The 20,387-nt window shown below is 43.9% G+C and overlaps 1 protein-coding gene and 1 long non-coding RNA gene across 2 annotated transcripts; both read left to right on the top strand.

The window, feature by feature from the left end:
* Nucleotides 1-5,601: 5,601 nt before the first annotated feature.
* On the top strand, nt 5,602-14,505 carry LOC120040997 (tripartite motif-containing protein 16-like). The gene is made up of 6 exons (XM_038985965.1): nt 5,602-6,248; nt 6,670-6,765; nt 11,956-12,189; nt 13,343-13,502; nt 13,628-13,687; nt 13,924-14,505. The coding sequence occupies exons 1-6, from the start codon at nt 5,652-5,654 to the stop codon at nt 14,439-14,441; spliced, it is 1,665 nt and encodes a 554-aa protein (XP_038841893.1). The 5' UTR covers nt 5,602-5,651; the 3' UTR covers nt 14,442-14,505.
* A 1,829-nt stretch (nt 14,506-16,334) lies between these two features.
* On the top strand, nt 16,335-19,120 carry LOC120041028. The gene is made up of 3 exons (XR_005475813.1): nt 16,335-17,882; nt 18,246-18,366; nt 18,477-19,120. It is a non-coding gene; the product is annotated as an uncharacterized LOC120041028 (long non-coding RNA).
* The last annotated feature ends 1,267 nt before the right edge of the window (nt 19,121-20,387 follow it).

Raw genomic sequence — 20,387 nt, 5'->3', positions numbered from 1 at the left:
CCTCTTCAAGCCTTGGTAGACTCTGGAGCCGCAGGTAACTTCATGGATGGGGTCTGGGCGAAGGAGAATGGCGTTCCCTCTGAACCTCTAAGTGACCCCATAAGGGTTACTACGTTGGATAGAAGCCCTTTGGGATCTGGACTTGTCACTCGTGCCACTACCCCCTTGCGACTTTCAGTTTCCCAACACCAGGAAGTGATGAACTTTCATCTGATCTCCTGTTCCGAGTTCCCTCTCGTCCTTGGATACCCCTGGCTTCACAGCCATAACCCTCACATTGACTGGTCTGTGGGCACTATCAAGCAAGTCCTGACAAGACCCCATGACAAGCAAAGAATGACTCAATGTGAGTTATCAGCTGAACTGTGAGGTGTTGTCCGTACGGACTACCTCTGAGACCCCATGACGAGCAAAGAATGACTCAATGTGAGTTATCAGCTGACTAGCAGTAGTGTCCTTCAGCAAAGCTGCCTGGGTAATGAGAGTTCATCAGTAGAACATGGTTCTCTCCCTCCAGAGAACAGACATCTAGTCCTACTTGGTCCCATGGTCTCAATACCTCTTCTTCCTCAACCCTCATTGGCTCTTTGCTCTGTTTTGACCTGTATTTCTGGCATGTTCCACAGGCTCTGACTGTCTGCTCTATATCACCATTCATCTTGGGCCAGAATAACACTGCTTCTGTACGTCGTTTTGACTTTTTCCATCCCTAGATGGTGTCAGGATTTGGCCAGGATTGTTCAGGTTTTGGTCACTAGATGCCCCCATTGTGCTTTTTTGACCCTTTTGTTTAGCCCTACTAGGAAGATGTACAAGACCTTGTCGCCCCTCCTCTTTTGACAAATACAAAACACTCTGTGGAACCCAATGATATTTATCCCAAAAGAAATCTACAATAATTGCCTGTATCTTGGCCAGAAGGCCAGACCGTGGCTCTAAACATGACAACCGATGCCACAGTTGCAGAGGCAACCACATTGTTAACAATAATTGTGCGTCCCCTTGTATGACATATGAGATAACAACCAATGCCATCTCCTCATCCTCCCTTCCACCATTTCAACCACCCCATTCTAATTGTTTTCCATTGTCCCCTCATCCCCTACGTACACTCCAAGATATTTAAAACCTGCCTTACACCATTCCAGCCCCCCTGGCAAAGCCATGATCCCTCCAGACCATTCCCAATCTCTAAAGCACACATTTTTTCCCCAATTTACCTTTGCAGAGGATATTCCCCTAAACCTATCAACCATGAGACTCAAACCATCCACCTCCGCTTGATTTTTCACTAAAATAACTACATAATCAGCATAGGCTGAGAGATCAACAAAAGGAATATCCTCTGAAAGGTACATCCCTTCAATGCAACTTCTAATGCTATTTTGTAGTGGCTCTATGGGGATGGCAAATAACATTCTCGACAAAGAACACCCCTGCCTAAAACCTCTACACACTTTAAAAGAAGCACTCAAGCCACCATTAACTTTGAAAACACTTTCAATGGCACCACATATCACCCTAATCATGGCAATAAAAGCAAAGTTGAAACCAAATGCCTCAAAGGTGCATCGTAGGTATTGACGTTCAACTCGTTCAAATGCCTTTTCCTGATCAATTGAAATTAGACCAGCATCCAACCCAATAGCCCTAGAGACGTCCACAAAATCCAGAATCAGGGAAATGTTATCCCCTATCTGCCTGCCGGGAACACAGTAGGACTGGTCCATATGATTTGCCCCATCACCTCCCTCAGCCTGGTGGACAAAGCCTTGGACCGGATCTTATAATCCGTGTACAATAGGGCCACCGGCCTCCAGTTCTTCACCTCCCTAGAGTCACCCTTTTTTGGCTTTAGGGTGAGGACAGCCCGTCTGCAGCTTATTGGTAGTAACCCTCCGTTCAAACTGTCGTTAACTACTGCTAGCCAATCCTCACCCAACGTAGCCCAGAAATACTTAAAAAAGTCAACGGGAAGCCCATCAATGCCTGGTGCCCTTCCATTTTCCATGCCTTTTAATATAGCTCCTGCAAAGACAATGGTTGCTCTTGTTCAACCTGAGCTTCTACAGCCACCTGTGGGAGCTCATCAAGGAACTGATGTGTCACTGTTATATCCTCTTTACACTCACACTTGTAGAGCTCAGCATAGAACTCTACTGCCCTCTTTATACTCACACTTGTGAGTATAAAACATTTCTCTCTCTGCCTCTGAGCATTTCTCTCTCTGCTTCCCTGAAGTCTTTCGTGGTTAAAATGGATAATTCAGAGTACCATTCAGAAATGTTCTTATAGAATAGATGTTTCGGCGGTTGTCGGTCTTCGCAGGGTTAACATCACCTTACATAATTTCACAAATAGTTTCATCTTTACACATTCATTTCATACAATAATTAGATGCAAACCCCATAATTGAGAAATGTACATATTCAGAGATTTAGTCCTGTGTGTTTCCTGTCCTCTCTGAGGTCAGCAAATGAAACACACTCGACATATCCGTCCCTTAAGTGTCCACGGACTGTTGAAGAGATACAAAACATGCCTTTTGAGACCTCCAACTCTCCCAGAAGGGAGAGAAAGAGAGACAAAGAGAGAGACAGAGAAAGTGACGTGGTAATTTCCTGTATTACTAAACATTGAGAGAGCAAACCACACACAAGTCAGAGTTATATTATAAAGTCCTTCTTTAATTATATGAGCTTCACCATAGCCCTTTCGACTCTCAGATCAATTCAGTGTCTATAAATTAATTCTCTGAGAGTGCTTCCAAACAGTTCTTAGTATCATTTATAGCCAAGACACACCCATCTCAACTCACATGACGAATAACAGATCTTAGGAACATTACAAAGGAAGACTTTACTTGAGAGAGGAGTATCCCATAGCCAGACAGCATTAGCTATAATGTATCATTCAGTTTGCTCTCTTAGACAAGGTTCTAATCTCGTTCTTGGTACCACTTAGGACCAAAACATTACCTCATCCAATGGCATTTATCAATTGTCAATTCTAGATACTCCCATCTCAAATACACCCCCTCCTGGACAAGCTCACCGAGACAGTGAGCCTCTTAGGTCATATACTAGATCAAGATAAGGGCAACCTCAGAGGGGACATACAATAGCTACAGACACAGTCCCATAAGAAGACAAGCCTCCATTCTGTCCTCCTCCCCTTCTGATATTCTTCATAGCATCACATGGTTTAACAGATATATTGACATATGAAGACAAGCCAGACCTCTCCCCTCTCTGGGCCCCTAGTGACTAAGCCCTGGGAGAAGAGATAGGAAAATGCAACTGCCAACAGTATTATCCAAAAGAAAACATCCTAATCACAAATATCTCACATTAGCATTATGTAAATAAAACGTCTTATTTATCAATGTCACCTAACTAATTCTGATTCAGCCATGACAAGAGTGAGAGAGTTACAGAGAGAGACAGAGAGAGAGAGAGAGAGAGAGTAAATATATCTATCATCATTACAGTATCTTCTGAGGATGCATGTTATGAGGCAAGCAGTTTTTTAAGCAATAAAGCCTGAGGAGGTGTGATATATGGCCAATAAGACCTGAGGAGGTGTGATATATGGCCAATAAGGCCTGAGGAGGTGTGATATATGGCCAATAAGGCCTGAGGAGGTGTGATATATGGCCAATAAGACCTGAGGAGGTGTGATATATGGCCAATAAGACCTGAGGAGGTGTGATATATGGCCAATAAGGCCTGAGGAGGTGTGATATATGGCCAATAAGGCCTGAGGAGGTGTGATATATGGCCAATAAGACCTGAGGAGGTGTGATATATGGCCAATAAGGCCTGAGGAGGTGTGATATATGGCCAATAAGGCCTGAGGAGGTGTGATATATGGCCAATAAGGCCTGAGGAGATGTGATATATGGCCAATAAGGCCTGAGGAGGTGTGATATATGGCCAATAAGGCCTGAGGAGGTGTGATATATGGCCAATAAGGCCTGAGGAGATGTGATATATGGCCAATAAGGCCTGAGGAGGTGTGATATATGGCCAATAAACCACGGCTAAGACTGTTCTTATACACGACGCAAAGCGGAGCATCTGGATACAGCCCTTAGCCGTGGTATATTGGCCATACATCACAAACCCCTGAGGTACCTTATTGCTATTATAAACTGGTTAAATAGAACAGTAAATAAGTGTTTTTACATCATACTGTTGCGTCAAATACTGTTTCAGCCAATCAGCATCCAGCACCCTAACTACCTGGTTTATATAATGGGTCTAGTCTGGGATTGTGTGTTTACGATGCTTATTGGTCATATTGGTAAACAATGAATCATCATTACGTGTCTCGGTCTCTAGACACTTCCTATTGTTGATGAGTGATGAGGAAGGTCGGGAAAACAATCCCCAACCACAGTCACTGTTTCCAGAGCGTCTGTTGTATTTCTGGCTCCTATCCACCAGGGGGTGGTAGTAGGCTGCTAGAAGCTCATTGACGCATTACACATTGAAATGGTAGTAAACAAGTAAACAGCATTCCAGGATTGGGGTCAGTTACATTTCAATTAATTCAGTTTAGAAAGTAAACCAAAATTCCAAATCCTATTTTCTTCATTGCTTTTCAATTAAAGCATTTAAGTTTACTTTCAGAATTGACTGAATTGAAGTGGAATCGACCCAAACCCTGCAGTGTGTACACTGAGGACAGATCCACAGTGCAGCCTGATGACTCATGTGATGACATGGTCTTACCATGAAGAAGATGCCGGACACAGAGACCATGAGTCCGCTGAGTTTGTCAGTGAAGGGCTGGAAGGGCTCTGGCTTGCCAGAGATAGGGTTTAATCTCTCTATTCTGGAGAACATGGCTTCCAACTGGGGCCGCAGATTCTCCTGGGACAAACACACATACACTCCAGAATATCATACCAATAACTCTGATATTTCTGACTGGTCCAATCATAGATACCCCGGACCCAGTCAATACTAGAACCGTATCATAACTACAGTAGTATGTGCTCAGGACATATTATATGGATCAACCAGACATTGCTGACTGGTCCAATCATAGATACCCCCTGACCCAGTCAATACTAGAACCGTATCATAACTACAGTAGTATGTGCTCAGGACATATCATATGGATCAACCAGACAACCAGAGTAATGTTTGAATAGTAGTGTTGATGCAGTACAGTACAGTACATTGTATCCATTTCAAGTCCCCCCTCCCCCCATTGTAGCTAATTATCTAGAACACATTGTACAGTTTTACAACCACGTATGAGTTATTATGGACGCTAATAGTTAGTATCACAGCATATCAGTTTAAGACATTACAACATTCATTAAAAGCATTATAGATATGTACTTCATAGAAACTGTTACCGTTTATATATTCTAACCACTCTATTTCATTTATTCCATATTAAGGGTCCTAACCTGGGAACTAAAATATTTGTCTCCTTCTCAACTTTGCCTGCAGTTCTCTCTCTCCCTCCCTTCCTCTAACCCCTCCCTCTCTCACTCCCTCCCTCCTTCCCTTCCTCTATCCCAGCCCTCTGGCAGAACCAGGAACTCCCTCCCCTTCACAAACTCTCTTCTGAGGAAACGAAACTGATCTGAGTCTCTGTGTCGTCTGTCTGTGTGAGAGTGAACAACCGTCCAAATGGCTCAACAGGGAGTTCTGTTGGACCAGGACCAGTTCTGTTGTTCTGTCTGTCTGGATCTACTGAAGGAGCCGGTCACCATCCCCTGTGGACACAGTTACTGTAGGAGCTGTATTGAGGGCTGCTGGGATCAGGATGTTCTGAAAAGGGTCTATAGCTGTCCTCAGTGCAGAGAGACCTTCACTCCAAGGCCTAATCTGAGGAAAAATAACATGTTGGCTGATATGGTGGAGAAACTGAGGAAGACAGGACTCCAGGCTGCTCCCCCTCCTGCTCTGTGCTATGCTGGACCTGGAGATGTGGCGTGTGATTTCTGCACTGGGACCAGAAAGCAGAAAGCCCTCATGTCCTGTCTGGCATGTCTGGCCTCTTACTGTGAGACTCACCTCCAATCTCACTATGAATCTCCTGCATTGAAGAAGCACAAGCTGGTCAAAGCCACCGCACAACTACAGGAGAAGATCTGCTCTCATCATGACAAACTGCTGGACGTTTACTGTCGTACCGATCAGCAGTGTATCTGTTATCTGTGTACAATGGATGAACATAAAGGCCATGATACAGTGTCAGCTGCAGCAGACAGGGCTGAGAAACAGGTAAGACCAGAACAACTTGTTGGTGACTGTCTGATAAACTAAAAATTAAAGATACAGTAAAAACTAAATCTGTTTGAATATGAGATAATTCAAATGAAATGGATCCACAAATATGAACACAAACCTTGAGTATATAGATATGTTAACCCAGATTCTCCAAATGTATCACTATTTTCTAAAATCAAACACTATTATCATTCTGAATGGCCTTTTATGAGTCCAAAGTTCAGTCTCAACCCCTTGATACATGTATGCCGACCATAAAAACTATAATCATTCACATAGCAACATAATATAATATTGTAAAGGGACTTCCTCAAGATTGTAGACCTTCTTCTCTATGGGTCCTATGTCACATGACTATACTATTGATCTACTGGACTAATAAAGCTTGATAGCTCATTGAAGTGATTCTCCACAGAGGCAGCTGGGGATGAGTCAGAAGAAGGTCCAGCAGAGATTCCAGGAGAGAGAGAAGGAGCTGAAGAATCTCCAAAAAGCTGTGAAGTCTTTCAAGGTGAGTATTGTTGACCAGAGGAGACACACCATTTCACTTCTCTCCTCCAATCAGAGAGAGGGAGAGGGGTTCTTATCCAACCCCACTGTTGGGAACAGGCTGTCTGGACCCCTTTCAGAGAACAGACTGTTTAATGTAACCGACGGGATATGAACCCAGGTCTACCGTGGGAGAAACCAACATATTGACCGTTACACCAAGAGGCCATTCCCTATTGGACCGACACTGATTTAGAAGTAGCAGGCGGGGCTACCTCATCACATAACCATGAGTAACCATGACTGACTCATGTCCCCTATACATTAACATAGAGCACTCTCTTTATTCAATTCAAAGATCTTTATTGGCATGGGAAACATATCTTTATTATGCCAAAGAAGTGAAGTAGATAATAAACAATAATGAATGAACAGTAAACATTACACAACATTTATTTTCAAAAGAATAGAGACATTTCAAATGTTATAATTCAAGTGCAAACAGAGTGAGTCGTGCGCCAGACTGAGTTCTGGAGGTGAAATGTAAATGAATGAGGGAGAGTTAAGTGAGATAGAAGGTGTGGTGAAGAGTTCAGAACCAGAGAAGTATTTGGTCATACGAGATTTGACTTCACAAGAGTTCCAGGGTGTGTTGAGTGGTGGTGTCCCGTCCTCCCAGGTCGTTGGCATGGTGCAGGAGCAGATAGGGTCAAAGTAGTGGAATGGGGTAGTGGGTTTTTAATGAGTGTAGGGTTAGTTGGCATGGTGCAGGAGCAGATAGGGTCAAAGTAGTGGAATGGGGTAGTGGGTTTTTAATGACTGTAGGGTTAGTTGGAATGGTGTTACTTAGTATTATCATAATTTCCCCTTCTTTTTCCCATTTTGTCCAGTTGGGGGCGATAATGCAACAATTGGATGCCAACCACCGTTAAACTCCAAAGAAGAAGAAACGTTATATTACGTCTATGTACAGTGTTGTAACGATGTCTCTCTCTCTCATTCCATCACTTTCACAGTAGTTGGTTGTGTGGGTCTCTGGTTATGAATGGGGTGCTGACAGACAATCGTTGATGGATATTTATAGAGCTCTGATCAGGACAACAATTGATTACAGGTGTATCGTTTATGGAACAGCAGCAAAGACTTGTCTTCAGAAGCTGGACAGAATCCAGTATATAGCTTTAAGGATATGTATTGGTGCATTTAAATCAACATCTGTATGTGTCTTAGTAGTGGAGGCAGGTGAGATGCCTTTGGATATACGGTGTAATAAATTGTCATTAGCTTATTGGGTTGAAAGGCTGTGAGGTTGAGCATCCCACTGCTACTGTTCTAGATGACTGTTGGGAATATACTAGTAGACAAGGCAGTGGTTTTGGTTGGACAGTTGTAGGTATCAATGTTATTATGGAGAATTGAGAGATTGGGTGTAGTAGTGAGATTCTGCTGGGTCCCAGCACATTCAGGTGTGGAAGGAAATTAAATTGTAGACCAGTTATCTAAAAGAGCTTTGAAACAAGATATAATTGATATTAATGTTCCACTGGGTAGAGGTGAGGCCAAATGTAAGATCAGAGACATTTTGATAGATGTGTGGCAGAAGAGATGGGACTCTGAGCACAAGGGACGGCATTTATATGTCCTCTAAAGGTCGGTGGACCAAGGATCAAAGGTCAGATTAGGAAGGAAGAGGTGGTGTTTACTCGATTGTGTTTAGGACATTGTACATTGAACTGGTCCTTACATCTGGTTGGCAGCATGTGAATGGTTTGTGTCTGGAGGGTACGGTCAATGAAACGGTGGAGCATGTGTTGTTATATTGTTGTAAGGATGTTGAAGAGAGGGAAAGATTGAAGTGTAGGGTCATTGAGGTTGGACGGGGTTGGGGGGGTTTGAAAGGGATTTGGGGGACGGGGGAGGGTCTATTAGAAGTTAGTAGGACTCTTTTTTATATTCTCAGAAGTACTGAGTTAGGTAGGAGGATTTAGAAATGTTGTAAACCGTGATTGAACACACTCCAGCACAGTAGGTGGCGCCATGCACCTTTAACGTTGGTTTGTGGACCGCCATTATATCATAGAAGAAGAGGTTGGTCTGTGAGGGTTTAGTGGTTCCTGAGGAGGGATACTATTATTTTTTCTTTTGGTTTTCAAGTATTTTCTGAATTTATTAAAGCCAAAGCTAAAGCTACCCTAAACAATTCAATATATCAGTCAACATATTTTCTCTGTGATTTGTTGTTTTCCCGTCAACCGTTCCATCGCATCTTAACCGTATTACCAGGCGGGCACTAGGACCCGGGGGAGGCTGCTGCAGAGGCTGCTGCACCGGTAGTGACGTCAGTCCTACTTGTAGCTCATTGTGGTCAACGTCAGCTGTGGCTCGAGACTGCTAGCTAACGGTTAACGGAGAGGAAAAGACTCTGACAGGACACGTTCATGTAGATAGGCTATGATGGCAATTTGTGGTAAGTTACAATAGAGAGAGAGACTTTTCACTACTATAGACTTTGGTCATAATCAAAGCTTTGTTAACCAATACTTTTTTATGTGAGGCTGCCGGTAAGTTACAGTGTAACAGACGTTGTTAGTTAGCTAACGGTAACGTTAACGGTGTCTTTTAAATTCCACATAAGTTATGTGGCGATGATATCTAGGTAACGTTGTATTTAATGTAGTTTTACTATCTGTGCCAGGCTATAAATGACACAGAGGATATCTAGTTAACGTTGTATTTAATGTAGTTTTACTATCTGTGCCAGGCTATAAATGACACAGAGGATATCTAGTTAACGTTGTATTTAATGTAGTTTTACTATCTGTGCCAGCCTATAAATGACACATGATATCTAGATAATGTTGTATTTAATGTAGTTTTGCTATCTGTACCAGGCTATAAATGACACAAATGATATCTAGTTAACTTTGTATTTAAGTTTCCATGTGAGTCATTTAGCAGACACTCTTATCCAGAGCCACCAGGGTTAAGTGCCTAAATCTGCCTAAAAAAGGCGATTTACAAATTTTTCACCTAGTCTGCTACTTAACACCAAGCGGTCCAGGAGGGGAGACAAGTTGTTATTTTCCAGTTTGGTCCTAAGAACAGGTTTTAGTGGTCAAATAAAAAGGGAGACATTTTTTGGTGCCATTTAGGGGAAATGGAATTCTAAGGATCATTCCAGTCAAAAGAGGCTCTGTGGAGGTTCGTTTCAATTCATTTGCTATGGCATCGCTGGTGTTCCAGCTCAGACAACGTTCTTTGGCCGTTTGGACTCGTTCTATTGTCCAGCCTACTAGGACTCAGGGGGCAGAGGCTGGGTCTAGCTCTGCTACGGGGCAGGCTACTGGAGGGGGTACCAGGAGGGAGGAGAGTAGAGCAGGACCAAGAGGTGTTCTGTACCTGTCTGTCCAGGAGGGAGGAGAGTAGAGCAGGACCAAGAGGTGTTCTGTACCTGTCTGTCCAGGAGGGAGGAGAGTAGAGCAGGACCAAGAGGTGTTCTGTACCTGTCTGTCCAGGAGGGAGGAGAGTAGAGCAGGACCAAGAGGTGATCTGTACCTGTCTGTCCAGGAGGGAGGAGAGTAGAGCAGGACCAAGAGGTGTTCTGTACCTGTCTGTCCAGGAGGGAGGAGAGTAGAGCAGGACCAAGAGGTGTTCTGTACCTGTCTGTCCAGGAGGGAGGAGAGTAGAGCAGGACCAAGAGGTGTTCTGTACCTGTCTGTCCAGGAGGGAGGAGAGTAGAGCAGGACCAAGAGGTGTTCTGTACCTGTCTGTCCAGGAGGGAGGAGAGTAGAGCAGGACCAAGAGGTGTTCTGTACCTGTCTGTCCAGGAGGGAGGAGAGTAGAGCAGGACCAAGAGGTGTTCTGTACCTGTCTGTCCAGGAGGGAGGAGAGTAGAGCAGGACCAAGAGGTGTTCTGTACCTGTCTGTCCAGGAGGGAGGAGAGTAGATCAGGACCAAGAGGCGTTCTGTACCTGCCTGTTCAGGAGGGGGGACAAGGCCTGGTGGACCTGGAGAGCAGGGTGGCAGAGTTCTGACTCAATGGCTATCTCTCTCTCTCTCTCTGTCTCTCTCTCTGTCTCTGTCTCTGTCTCTCTCTCTCTCTCTGTCTCTCTCTCTCTCTCTGTCTCTCTCTTTCTGTCTTTGTCTCTCTCTTTCTGTCTCTGTCTCTCTGTCTCTCTCTTTGTCTCTCTTTGTCTCTCTGTCTCTGTCTTTGTCTCTCTGTATCTCTCTTTGTCTCTCTGTCTCTCTCTTTGTCTCTCTGTCTCTGTCTCTCAATTCAATTCAATTCAATTCAAGGGGCTTTATTGGCATGGGAAACATGTGTTAACATTGCCAAAGCAAGTGAGGTAGACAATACACAAAAGTGAAACAAACAAAACGAATTAACAGTAAACATTACACATACAGAAGTTTCAAAACAATAAAGACATTACACATGTCATATTATATATATACAGTGTTGTAACAATGTACAAATGGTTAAAGCACACAAGTTTAGATAAATAAGCATAAATATGGGTTGTATTTACAATGGTGTTTGTTCTTCACTGGTTGCCCTTTTCTTGTGACAACAGGTCACAAATCTTGCTGCTGTGATGGCACACTGTGGAATTTCACCCAGTAGATATAGGAGTTTATCAAAATTGGATTTGTTTTCGAATTCTTTGTGGATCTGTGTAATCTGAGGGAAATATGTGTCTCTAATATGGTCATACATTGGGCAGGAGGTTAGGAAGTGCAGCTCAGTTTCCACCTCATTTTGTGGGCAGTGAGCACATAGCCTGTCTTCTCTTGAGAGCCATGTCTGCCTACGGCGGCCTTTCTCAATAGCAAGGCTATGCTCACTGAGTCTGTACATAGTCAAAGCTTTCCTCAAGTTTGGGTCAGTCACAGTGGTCAGGTATTCTGCCACAGTGTACTCTCTGTCTCTGTCTCTCTCTGTCCCTCTCTCTCTCTGTCCCTCTCTCTCTCTGTCCCTCACTCTCTCTCTCTCTCTCTGTCTCTCTCTCCAGAGTTATCAGTCTCTCTCCAGTATCAGTGTATCTTCAGACTTACCCAGCATCGTTGTCTCTCTCTCTCTCTCTCTCTCTCTCTCTCTCTCTCTCTCTCTCTCTCTCTCTCTCTCTCTCTCGGTCTCTCTCTCGCTCTCTCTCGCTCTCTCGCTCTCTCTCTGTCCCTCTCTCTCTGTCTCTCTCTCTCTGTCTCTTAACAGCGCTCTGCACAGGCAGCAGTGGAGGACAGTGATCAGATCTTTACTGAGCTGATCCGCTCCATTGAGAGAAGGAGCTCTGAGGTGAAGGAGCTGATCAGAACCCAAGAGAAGGCTCAAGTGAGTCAAGCTGAAGGACTCCTGGAGCAACTGAAGCAGGAGATAGCTGAGCTGAGGAAGAGAAGCACTGAGCTGGAGCAGCTCTCACACACAGAGGATCACATCCATTTCCTCCAGGTAACTAAACTGTCTTGTTACATGTGATATGAAATTAACTTCATGTGAAACTATTCATCTACATCATTATGTTGTCCTGTCTGTCTCTCTGTCTGTCTCTCCCTCTCTCTATGTCTATGTCTATGTACCTCTCTCTCCCTGTACCTCTCTCTCCCTGTACCTCTCTCTCTCTCTCTCTCTCTCTGTCCGTCCCTCTCTTTCTCTCTCTCTCTCTCTCTCTCTCTCTGTCGGTCCCTCTCTCTCCCTCTGTCGGTCCCTCTCTCTCCCTCTGTCGGTCCCTCTCTCTCCCTCTGTCGGTCCCTCTCTCTCCCTCTGTCGGTCCCTCTCTCTCCCTCTGTCGGTCCCTCTCTCTCCCTCTGTCGGTCCCTCTCTCTCCCTCTGTCGGTCCCTCTCTCTCCCTCTGTCGGTCCCTCTCTCTCCCTCTGTCGGTCCCTCTCTCTCCCTCTGTCGGTCCCTCTCTCTCCCTCTGTCGGTCCCTCTCTCTCCCTCTGTCGGTCCCTCTCTCTCCCTCTGTCGGTCCCTATCTCTCCCTCTCTCTCTGTCCCTCTCTCTCTGTCCCTCTCTCTCTCTCTCTCTCTCTCTGTCCCTCTCTCTCTCTCTCTGTCCCTCTCTCTCTCTCTCTCTCTCTCTGTCCCTCTCTCTCTCTCTCTCTGTCCCTCTCTCAATTCAATTCAATTCAATTCAATTGACTTTATTGACATGGTAGGTTCGTTATTACTTACATTGTCAAAGTATACATATCGAAAAATAAAAATAAAATATATATGTATATATATACAAAATATATATATATTTATATATAAATAAATTGTGGGACTAGTCATGCTGGTGTAGTCCCTCTCTCTCTCTCTCTGTACCTCTCCCTCTCCGTCCCTCTCTCTCTGTCCCTCTCTCTGTCCCTTGCTCTCTCTGTCCCTCTCTCTCTCTCTCTCTCTGTCCCTCTCTCTCTCTCTATCCCTCTCTCTGTCCCTTGCTCTCTCTGTCCCTCTCCCTCTCTCTCTCCGTCCCTCTCTCTCTCTCTGTCCCTCTCTCTGTCCCTTGCTCTCTCTGTCCCTCTCCCTCTCTCTCTCCGTCCCTCTCTCTCTCTCTCTGTCCCTCTCTCTCTGTCCCTCACTCTCTCTCTGTCTGTCTGTCTCTCTCTCTCTCTCTCCAGAGTTATCAGTCTCTCTCCAGTATCAGTGTATCTTCAGACTTACCCAGCATCGTTGTCCGTCCTCTTCAGTACTTTGGAGATGTGAGTAAGACTGTGTCTGAACTGAGAGAGAAACTAGAAGACTTCCTTAAAGGAGAATGGACCAAGATCTCCACTACAGGTGTGTTGAAAACAATAAGAACATCAACTTTAGACCATTGAAAGTTCCCTACTAGTCATATACATGTGGAATATGGTCTGATGATAACATTCCCTCTCTCTGTCAATGTGTTTGTGTGTCTGTAGTGAATATAGTGGATGTTGTACTGCCTCCAGAGCCCAAGACCAGAGAACAGTTGTTACAATGTGAGTCTCTTTATTGTGAAGTAACTAACAGTCTCTTTTTACTGACACTCCTAACAATCCCTCTAGAAATATATAGCAATAGTAGATCTAATCAAAGACTGGGTATCTATCTGACTCCTCATATGTCTCTGATTTGATCTCTGCTGTGCTCTAATCAAAGACAGGGTAGATACAGTATCTGACTTAACTTATTGTTCTGACTCCCCTCATTGGTCTCTGCTCTGCTCTTCTCCCAGATTCCTGTCAGCTCACACTGGACCCAAACACAGCACACACACACCTCTCTCTGTCTGAAGGGAACAGAAAGGTGACCTGTACAGACCAAGTCCAACCATATCCTGATCATCCAGACAGATTCACCAACTGGTGTCAGGTTCTGTGTAGAGAGGGTCTGTCTGGACGCTGTTACTGGGAGGTGGAGTGGACTGGTAATGTTTATACAGCAGTCTCATATAAAGACATCAGCAGAACAGAGAGAGATGGTGGATTTGGACTCAATAACAAGTCCTGGAGTTTAAGGTGCTATAGTGGTGGTTATTGTTTCAGACACAATAATGTTGAGACTAAAGTATCAGGCCCTCAGTCCTCCAGAGTAGGAGTGTACCTGGATCACAAGGCAGGTACTCTGTCCTTCTACAGTGTCTCTGACACAATGACCCTCCTCCACAGAGTCCAGACCACATTCACTCAGCCCCTCTATCCTGGGTTTTGTCTCAATTATTATAATGCTACTGTTGAGCTGGTTAAACTGTAGTAGGGTCCACATAGAGACTAGTCATGCTGGTGTAGTCTATAGCTGAGCTGGTTAAACTGTAGTAGGGTCCACATAGAGACTAGTCATGCTGGTGTAGTCTATAGCTGAGCTGGTTAAACTGTAGTAGGGTCCACATAGATACTAGTCATGCTGGTGTAGTCTATAGCTGAGCTGGTTAAACTGTAGTAGGGTCCACATAGATACTAGTCATGCTGGTGTAGTCTATAGCTGAGCTGGTTAAACTGTAGTAGGGTCCACATAGATACTAGTCATGCTGGTGTAGTCTATAGCTGAGCTGGTTAAACTGTAGTAGGGTCCACATAGATACTAGTCATGCTGGTGTAGTCTATAGTTGAGCTGGTTAAACTGTAGTAGGGTCCACATAGATACTAGTCATGCTGGTGTAGTCTATAGCTGAGCTGGTTAAACTGTAGTAGGGTCCACATAGATACTAGTCATGCTGGTGTAGTCTATAGCTGAGCTGGTTAAACTGTAGTAGGGTCCACATAGATACTAGTCATGCTGGTGTAGTCTATAGCTGAGCTGGTTAAACTGTAGTAGGGTCCACATAGATACTAGTCATGCTGGTGTAGTCTATAGCTGAGCTGGTTAAACTGTAGTAGGGTCCACATAGATACTAGTCATGCTGGTGTAGTCTATAGCTGAGCTGGTTAAACTGTAGTAGGGTCCACATAGATACTAGTCATGCTGGTGTAGTCTATAGCTGAGCTGGTTAAACTGTAGTAGGGTCCACATAGATACTAGTCATGCTGGTGGTGATGGTCCCCAGATGTGATGATTCATTCTGCTCTGTTTTATCTACAATGATTTAACTGATTTGATCTTCAGAAGATGTTATGAATTAAAATTCAATGTTTTCATATTTTTGTAATTGCAATGTTTTAATCTTGTACATTTCCATGAATCATGATGTCTGGTGTTGATGTATATTGGTTGTCATTCAGAACCATTGATATGTTTTCTCAGTTGGTTCTCTGTCTCTATGTAATTCTCCTCAGTATCATTGATCAGCTTGTTGGTCCTAATTGATGTGTTCTCTGTCACCTGGAGCTGCATGGAAAATGGTCCAGGAACTAAAGGACAATTCAGGACTAGTCAGCCCACTACAAGCTGGTATCACTTACTTTCTACTAAACTATATGGACTGGTTTCCCAGACACAGATTAATCCTAGTCCTGGACTAAAAAGTATGTTCAATGTAGATGTCCAGGAAACCGGCCCTAAATGTGTCATCTTTCATCCTCCCATACTGCTCAGTGGAGGTGAGCTAGTGGTGTGGCTGATAGAATAGAATGAAAAGGGAGGAGGGGAGGAAGAGGGGAGGAGTGAAGGGCTGTTCAAGAAACCAGATGAGGAAGAGGAAGATGTTCAGGGGAATTACTGTCTCTGTTCCAAATGGTTCCCTAATCCCTACGTAGTGCACTACGGTGCTTCTGACCAGGTTTAAATTAGTGTTCTACATACAGTACCTGTATTGATAGTCAATACTGGTCTTTACTATGGTTCTACATACAGTACCTGTATTGATGAGGGCCTCATCATCCGGCTGCACAAAGAAAGCCAGGGACTGCAGTGTGCTCCAGTTTCCAGCAGGGGGCAGTAAAACCCTATGGACCTGAAAGGGACTGCAGTGTGCTCCAGTCTCCAGCAGGGGGAAGTAAAACCCTATGGACCTGAAAGGGACTGCAGTGTGCTCCAGTCTCCAGCAGGGGGCAGTAAAACCCTATGGACCTGAAAGGGACTGCAGTGTGCTCCAGTCTCCAGCAGGGGGCAGTAAAACCCTATGGCCTTGAAAGGGACTGCAGTGTGCTCCAGTCTCCAGTAGGGGGCAGTAAAACCCTATGGACCTGAAAGGGACTGCAGTGTGCTCCAGTCTCCAGCAGGGGGCAGTAAAACCCTATGGGAAAGGGAAAGTGAGGAGTAAAAATCAAAGGTGAATTTACACTGATGTTTCCACGGAGACCTGAATCATATCCACGAGGCAGCAAACTGAAGAAAATCAACTGAAACAGGGAGGGACTAACTGAACTAAAATAATTCTGTTACTAAATGTTTTGCTACAGTTTTCTCTAACGAATACCACCCTGGATTCAAATACTATTTGAAATCTTACAAATACTTTGAGCATTTCCTTTAGTCCTCCAGGTGGGCGGGGTTTGTTTGTACTTTTAGGACGTTTCTATTGGTTCCATTACAACAAACTCAATCAACCACTGCTTATTAAATATTCAACATTATTTTAATGTAGGCGAATATAACATATTAGATCTGGTAAAAGATAATACAAACAAAAAAATGTTTTTTCTTCCCATCTTTGAAATGCAAGAGAAAGGCCATAATGTAATATTTCAGGTTTGGCACAATTTTGACTTTGGCCACTTAATGGAAGCAGTGTATTTGCAAAGTTTATGACTGATTCAGTGAACCATTCTGTTAAAAAATGTTGTATCGAGACTGCCCAATTGTGCCCAATTGGTTTATTAATACATGTTCAAGTATATAACTGTGCACTCTCCTCACAAAATAGCATGGTATTCTTTCACTGTAACAGCTACTGTAAATTGGAGAGTGCAGTTAGATGAACAATAATGTAAGCTTTCTGCCCATATTAGATATGTCTATTTCCTGGGAAATGTTATTGTTACTTATACCTCATGCTAATCACATTAGCCTACGTTAGCTCAACCGTCTCGTGGGGGGATACGGATCCTGTAGAGATAATGCCCTTTAAGTGTAACACCAGATCCCAAATGAGGGGATTTCACTAATGTAATCTGTTCACAATGACAGCTTCTCAAGTGGTTTTAATACTTCATTTGTGGAGGTGAAGATTATTTCAAAACTCATTTTGAGCATTTATGAAAGATAACTGAAGAGGAAAAGTTTATGTTAACCTTTATTCTAATTCTAATAGTGTGTTTATCAAAACATCATGAACATCCTCTGTTGTCTGTCTAGAAACGGTGCTGTTACAGATACTGCTTGTGTTTGTCATCATGTGACTGCACGGGAAGATTAGAACATGTCACCACCCTTTTCTTTATGTTTAATGTGAAAACAAGGTTCATTTCATTCTAATTCTGAAGATGAATAAAAACATTTAGGGATTAAAGTAAATACATCGAAGCAAGGTGTTAAGTTGTAAACAGAGTATTAACTCAAACGAATGCAGAGAAAAGCTCAAACCAAGTTTATTCACCCCACTGGATTCTGCATCTATATACCACAGCTTGTACAAAACCAAACAATAATTTATTTGTCAAGACAAAGGTAGGGGTGTGACTTCTCAGAAATGTTCATCTGTTTCCCAGAACTGCCTGTTGGTCTGTTGTTGAGCGGCTGGTATCACCCTCCCCCCCATTATCCCCCACGTTGTTCCACCTCCGCTTCTGGGAGGAACCAGGCGGGGCCACAGATCAGGTAAGTACAGATTCTTCTCCAGTGACGTCAACGTGATACTACCTCTGTTACACTGAACACGTATCCCAGATCTAGAGGAACTTGATTTACAAACAGCAGAATGTTCTGTAGGTGTGATGATTGGGGTGATGTGTGTTCCAGCTTCCACTGCCAACAAGGAACACAACTGCTCTACACATTGCATTGGAGTCAACCATCCTTTAATTCAGTCTAATCCAGCTGACCCAGTTATACCTGTTGTAAATGTTGTTTTATCATAACAAACTGTCTAAAGTTTCATGACATATATTTGAGACTTTAACAGTTAAATCAGTATTTGTGATGTTTTCTTGTTTTGTTTGTTCATCATGTTTTGACCTCCAGACTCCTCCATCTCATCCCACCAACTCTGTCAGTCCACCAGGTCCCACAATGCAGCCTCCACACCACTGCAGTAACAGCCACATCTTCCCATCACAAAGCTTCAGTACTATCTCAATGTGTTGTAAGTCCTGTACAGCACTTGGTATTCATCACTGTTGAGACAATGTTACAGCTGATAACATGTAATGACATTTCCAACCTAACCAACCCCCTCTGATTCTTCTCATTCAGGAAGTACCATCCAGGATCCTGTGGCAACATCAATGTGAAACAGCATTGACCCCTGATCACCACCAACCAGGCCTCGACAGCGGTTGCCTTGGACACCCAGTGAAACAGCATTGACCCCTGATCACCACCAACCAGGGCTCCACAGCGGTTGCCTTGGACACCCAGTGAAACCAGAGAGAGCACACCAGGCAGCAGGGAGCACTTTGATGTGATTGGCTGTTCAGCAGGAAGATTCATCTGGCTACACAGAAGGGATGATGGCTCTGACCAATACATTTTTAGTTATGAAAATATTTTATTCAATTCTATTCTACTGATAATTGAATAAATGATGATTTTAAAAAACAAAACAAGTTTTTTGGAAATTATAATTTTATTAATTAAGATATTAACAAACAAATATGATTGATATACCTGGGGTGACAGGGTAGCCTAGTGGTTAGAGCATTGGACTAGTAAGTTATTACATTATAATGACTTATTACAGTAATTATTGGTTATTACGTTATGGATCAATTAACAATACACCAATCTGTTATAATACATGGAAGAATTTGATTAGTCAAGGTACAATACACAAAAACATTTATGGAATGACCAGACTAGTCAAGGTACAATACACAAAAACATTTATGGAATGACTAGACTAGTCAAGGTATATGGAATGACTAGACTAGTCAAGGTACAATACACAAAAACATTTATGGAATGACTAGACTAGTCAAGGTACAATACACAAGAACATTTATGGAATGACTAGACTTGTCACGCCCTGGCCTTAGTATTCTTTGTTTTCTTTATTATTTTAGTTAGGTCAGGGTGTGACATGGGTATTTATGTGGGTTTTGTAGTGTCCAGGGTGATTGTAAGGTTTAGGGGGTTTATTTAGAGTAGTTGGCTTTATGTTTAGTATAGTTGTCTAGCTGTGTCTATGTTGTGTGTAGTTGTCTAGGAAAGTCTATGGTTGCCTGAATGGGTTCCCAATTAGAGACAGCTGGTTTCTGTTGTCTCTGATTGGGAGCCATATTTAAGGTAGCCATAGGCTTTAGTTTGTTGTGGGGAATTGTCTATGTAGAACGTTTGTAGCCTGTGTGTGTGTGTGTGTGTGTGTGTGTGTGTGTGTGTGTGTGTGTGTGTGTGTGTGTGTGTGTGTGTGTGTGTGTGTGTGTGTGTGTGTGTGTGTGTGTGTGTGTGTGTGTGTGTGTGTGTGTGTGTGTGTGTGCACTACGTTATTTAGCTTCACGATCGTTTGTTGTTTTGGTAGTTTGTAAGTGTTTTGTTTCGTTTTGCCTTCTTCAATAATAAAAAGAAGATGGCTTATTTTCCTCATGCTGCGTTTTGGTCCGTCTCTCCTCCACACGATCGTGACAGAATTCCCCACCACAACAGGATCAAGCAGCATGATCGGAACCAACAACAGCGGCAAAGTAAACAGGACTCATGGACATGGGAGGAGATCCTGGACGGCAAAGGACCCTGGACTCAGCCAGGGGAATATCGCCGTCCCAAAGCGGAGCTGGAGGCAGCGAAAGCGGAGAGGCGGTTTTATGAGGCAAAGGCAAGGCAGAGTGGCTGGAAGCCCGTGAGTAACACCCAAAAATTTCTTGGGGGGGGGCTAAAGGGGAGTGTGGCGAACCCGGGTTGGATACCTGAGCCAACTCCCCGGGCTTGCCGTGGAGTAAGAGGGCGTTGTACTGGTCAGACACCGTGTTATGCGGTAAAGCGCACGGTGTCCCCAGTACGCGTGCTTAGCCCAGTGCGGCCTATTCCACCTTGCCGCACTGGGAGGGCTAGGTTGGGCATCGAGCCGAGTGCCATGAAGCCGGCCCAACGTATCTGGCCTCCAGTACGTCTCCTCGGGCCGGCGTACATGGCACCAGCCTTACAGGTGGTGTCCCCGGTTCGCCTGCA

The sequence above is a fragment of the Salvelinus namaycush genome, unplaced genomic scaffold (assembly GCF_016432855.1).
Source record: "Salvelinus namaycush isolate Seneca unplaced genomic scaffold, SaNama_1.0 Scaffold4, whole genome shotgun sequence".
Taxonomy (NCBI): Eukaryota; Metazoa; Chordata; class Actinopteri; order Salmoniformes; family Salmonidae; genus Salvelinus; species Salvelinus namaycush.
Note: the sequence above shows the minus strand (reverse complement) of the source record. Positions and strands in the feature narration are given on the sequence as shown.